We start from the raw sequence: 5,019 nt of genomic DNA, 5'->3' as shown, positions 1-5,019 counted from the left end.
TTTGGGCCRTGGGGAAATTGCAGAGGGAAGTTGAAGTGGTAATCCCGAGGCTTTCGGGTAATGGAGAAGATATGGTCAAAGTGGTATTGGAGTATGATTGGGTGCCGTCTCAATTTTCCATATGTAAAACGTTTGGTCCTCGGGATTCTTCATGCATGAAAGGGGTTATTCGGAAACCAATAGAGCATCCAAAGGTGTTTGAAAAGGAGGGTTTTCATAAATCTAGGCGACAACAATGGAGGCCGAAGAAYATTTCAAGAGTTCATAATGGAAACCAGGTGGAAACCCCAATAGCTAATATAGATGAAACTTGTATGACTTATGATACGTTATATGGTGTTGGTGTTTTAAAGCCAGCACCAAAGGTAATACCTCCGGATGTGAACAYAAAGGCGAATGGTGTTGTTAGTCCTAAGTCTAAATCTGTGGTTTTTGAAGTCTCAAATGGTAATAGTGATAAGCATGTGGGAGGGACGTATTGTACTGTGGAAGCTGGCAGAACGCCCAGAGGTAGAGAGGGTAGTTTGAATTTATCGATCCGACTTCCGGGGGATCCGGAACTAGTAAAGGCTGTGGTATAAGCTTTCCAGCCGAGACGGGGTGTTGCGGCTCAAACGTCTATGAAGAACCGTTTCCTGTCTCTATCTTCTAAAGATACTAGTGAAGATGATGATATGGAGATAATTGATACGGCCAGGTGTGATGCGGGGGGTCTTTTTAGTGGTAATAGTAATGAGGCGGCTGGCGGGAGTATGGGGGAGGGTGATGCAACCACTTCTCATTCCCAATGATTAAGTTTGCTTCATGGAATATTAGGGGTCTTAATGCCCTAATAAAGCAAAGAGAGGTACGTTTATCCAGGTAAAAAGTCTTTCGTTATGTTGCATTATTGAATCTAAAGTTTTAAAAAGTAACCTAGGAGATTTATGTGGACGTGTTTTTCGAAGTTGGAATTGGGTCTCAAATGGTCACTCCTGTACTCAAGGTACACGCCTTATTATTGCTTGGGACCGTCTGTTTTATCCTTGATTGTGATTGAACAACATTTGCAATATGTGAATTGTGAAATCCGTATTGTTGGTAAGCCGGAGCCTATCTTTTTTACGTTTATTTATGGGTTTAATACGGGGGTGGAAAGGAGGGATCTTTGGAGGGCTCTTGGGAATTTTAAAGTTTTTATCCATAATAAAGCTTGGATAGCAATGGGAGATTTTAAGTCGATGCTTTTCCCTCATGATGGGTTGGGAGGGTCGTCTAGGCGTAACTCGGATATGGAAGAGTTCCATATTTGTCTAGAAGATGTAGTGCTTTTTGATATCTCTTATCAAGGGTGTCAATACACTTGGATTCAGATGCCATCAGGGGATGGGGGTATTCTTCGCAAGTTAGATCGGATTTTGGGGAACTTGGAGTTTATTGATAAATTTGGGGATGCATCAGTTTTCTTTGAACCAAGAGGGATCTCTGACCATTCGCCGGGTATTTTAACTTGCAAAGTTGGGAAAAGGATTAGAAATCGTGGTTTCAAGTTTGATAATTTCTTGACTTCTCATAAGGATTTTCTTAGTTCGGTTGGGGGAGTATGGATTAAACCGAAGAAAGGATCCTATATGAAGAAAGTTCTCCTTAAAATGCAAGAGATGAAAGGGGTTTGCCGTAGACTAAGGAATTCTTATGGTTGCTTGGATAAGAAGGTGACATTGTTAAAGTCGGAGCTTGATGTTGCTCAATTGGCTTGTGACCTAGATCCTTTTAATGATTTGCTAAAAGAGGATGCCGCTCATCTCTTGTTAGCATATCAACAAGCTCGGACTGATCAGTTGGAATTGCTTAGACAAAAGACGAAGATTTCTTGGCTGAATGAGGGGGATGGAAATTCAAAGTTCTTTTTTCACTCTATGAAAGAGAAGCGTAACAGGTATCACATTGCTGCTATTAAGGACTGTTGCGGTATGGTTTTTGAGCATGATGCAGTGCCACAAGCTTTTGTTACTCGTTTTTCAGGTATTTTAGGTACTTTTGATGCGATGGTTAATTCTTCTATGGAGGATTGTGTTTTTGATCGTTCTTTGTCTTTAACGGAATCTCTGTAATTAATCCGGCCCATTACTAATATGGAAATAAAGACTACTTTTTTTGCTATTGGAAATGAAAAGGCCCCGGGATCTGATGGGTTTTCTTCGAAATTCTTTAAGTTTGCTTGGAGTGTGGTGGGTCGGGATATTCTTATTGGGATCCATAATTTCTTCTACTCGGTCACCCTAGAGTATCAATTGAATCACACATTGCTTTGCCTTATTCCAAAGGTCCCAAATGCATCCTATGTATCTGATTTTCGGCCAATAGCTTGTTGCAATGTGTTGCTCAAATGTATTAGTAAAATCATTGTGGACAGGATGAAAGACTCTTTGGATGCCCTCATCAGTAAGGCTCAATCTACTTTTATTCTTGGAAGACAGATTACTGACAACATTTTAATGGAGCACGAGCTTGTGGCGGGTTACCAAAACTCCAAGGGGAGCCAAAATATGCTTTCAAGATCGATATCAGAAAAGCTTATGATACTGTTGATTGGAAGTATCTGCTTGGGATGTTGAAGGAAATGGGTTTTCATCCGGTTATGATCAATTGGATAAAGTCGTTAATCTCTATGCCAACATTCTCTATTTGCATTAATGGTCAGTCGGAGGGTTTTTTTCATGGAAGGCGTGGGCTTAACAAGGAGATCCACTATCTCCTTACTTGTTTACGGTGGTCATGGAAGGATTATCGATGATCCTCAAAAATTGTATTGATGAGGAAATGAATTTTGCTTACCACCAAGGATGTGAAGACCTCAAGTTAACTCATTTATGTTTTGCTGATGATCTTTTTATTTTCTCTCGAAGGGATAACATGTCGGTAGAAGTGATCAAACGCGCCCTCCAAACGTTTGAAGTTAGATCGGGTCTGTCTCTGAGTCTTGAAAAAAGTGAGGTGTTTTTTGGAAATATTCTGTTGGATGTTCAACAAGCCATTCGAAATTGCCTTCTTTTTCGTCCGGGGGTGTTTCCTATTCGGTACCTGGGTGTTTCCCTCTCTCCGGTTAGATTTAAGGTACGTGATTTCAACCCTCTTGTGGTTAATCTTAAAACTCGATTGATGAACTGGAAAAACAAATTTCTATCATTTGGAGGTAGAAGACAACTCATCATATATGTTCTTCAATCTATGCAAACATATTGGATGTCGGTCTTTCTCCTCCCTACGGCTACAATCCATGAAATTGAACAAGTTTGCCGTAATTTCTTATGGAATAAGGCGGATGGGGTGTTGGGTAAATGTAGAATTTCATGGGAAAGGGTTTGTTTGCCTGTAAAAAATGGGGGTCTTGGCATGAAAAGATTGGCCCTTTGGAATAGGTGTTTGYTGTTTAAACATATTTGGGATATTATTAGTAGAAGAAGTTCTATGTGGGTTTCTTGGATTCATACAAACTGTATTCGGGGGAGAAATTTTTGGGTGATAAGGAAGAGAAATGAATGGTCTTGGCTTATACAAAACCTTTTACGGTTGAGACCCCACTGCCAGAGATTTTTTATCTCAAATGTGGGTAACGGGATGTCTACGCATGCTTGGGAAGATACTTGGAGTGAACAGGGTCCCCTTATCCAGTTGCTTTCGTATAGGCTCATTAATGGCAATGGGTTTCATAATAACTCTACAGTTTATGATCTCATGCAACGGTTTGGTATTGCGTGGCCGGATGAATGGGTACGATTAGGTGGCTTGATCCTTCTAAGAATCGGCAGCTTTTTGAAGTGAAGGTGGCGTGGAATACTCTGCAAGAAGTGGGTCCGGTTGTGCATTGGCACAAGGTGGTTTGCAATAAAGCATATATACCTAAACATGCTCTCTTCATGTGGATGGCTTGTTAGAAAAGATTACCGACCCAAGACCGCATTTGCCAGTGGAAGCATGAACCCCCGATCTGAAATGTGTTTGTTGCCACTTGGTAATTGAAACACATAATCACTTATTCTTTGAGTGCAACTATTCGTATAGTATTTGGGAAGTGATAAAGAGGGAAACAGGGATCCAGATATGTCCGGACAGTTGGGAGGATATCCTTAATATGGGGCTTTTTTACAAGGGTGGAAATTGTGGTCTACGGTTCAAAAGCTGGGTATCTCGGCTACGGTATATCACATATGGATGGAAAGCAATAGAAAGTACTTTGACAATAATAACCGCACTGGTGCTCAAGTTGTGGCTGATATTAAAACACATAATCTTCAAAGAATGGCGTGGAAGACAAGGAAAAAGCTTATGAGAATAAATGACACATGATCTTGATGAGGGTGTTGGGTTTCGGTTCTGGAAGTCTTTGGTGGTTAGCTCTTTCCTTTATTCGGCTTGTTTTAGAATCCTTTTATGGTGCATTTCTTTTTGTTTATTTTGGCTTCTTATGACTTGGTTTGTGAGTCAAAGTTGCCGTAGTTTTTCCTGCTGATCTGTACTTTGTTTTCTTGTCTTAATTTGCCTTTATAAAATCGCCTGGGGAGTTCTCCCCTTTCAGTAAAATCCTTATTGATAAATGGGCCTATTAACCTACTAGGTTCTAATCAGATTAATTATGACCCATTTATTGTCATTTTCATCCAAATGACTCGATTACAACTAAATAGGCCCAATATATCGAATGAGTGTACATGGACCCATCAAGGACACTTAAGATATTCTACCCAACTAGTCGTATTAACAACTAGTTAGACTAACTATGACCCATTTAGTGTCATTTTGACCCAATTAGACTAGTTATGAAGAAAGGGCCACATTAAACGCATCAGGGTCTAATGAGACTATTTATGACCTAGTTGGTGTCAATTTGACTCAATCGGACTTTTTAACGAGAATTAGGCTCGTCATATCCACTACCACCAAATGAACTCTCAATCACTCCAATTAATGTCTGATTAGACTAATTCTGACGAATTTAGCTATTCATACCCATTAAGGTCTGATCAAACTAAAAATGAC

General features: G+C 40.1%; 1 protein-coding gene across 1 annotated transcript; it reads left to right on the top strand.

Moving 5' to 3' along the window:
* Nucleotides 1–1,202: 1,202 nt before the first annotated feature.
* On the top strand, nt 1,203–2,093 carry LOC112499910. Its single transcript, XM_025103177.1, has one exon. It carries the CDS (start codon nt 1,203–1,205, stop codon nt 2,091–2,093), a length of 891 nt encoding a protein of 296 aa, XP_024958945.1.
* The last annotated feature ends 2,926 nt before the right edge of the window (nt 2,094–5,019 follow it).

This window comes from Cynara cardunculus (assembly GCF_001531365.2).
Source record: "Cynara cardunculus var. scolymus isolate 2C chromosome LG 17, CcrdV1, whole genome shotgun sequence".
Lineage (NCBI taxonomy): Eukaryota > Viridiplantae > Streptophyta > Magnoliopsida > Asterales > Asteraceae > Cynara > Cynara cardunculus.
The sequence above is the reverse complement of the archived record's forward strand: the minus strand, read 5'-3'. Positions and strand labels throughout refer to the sequence as shown.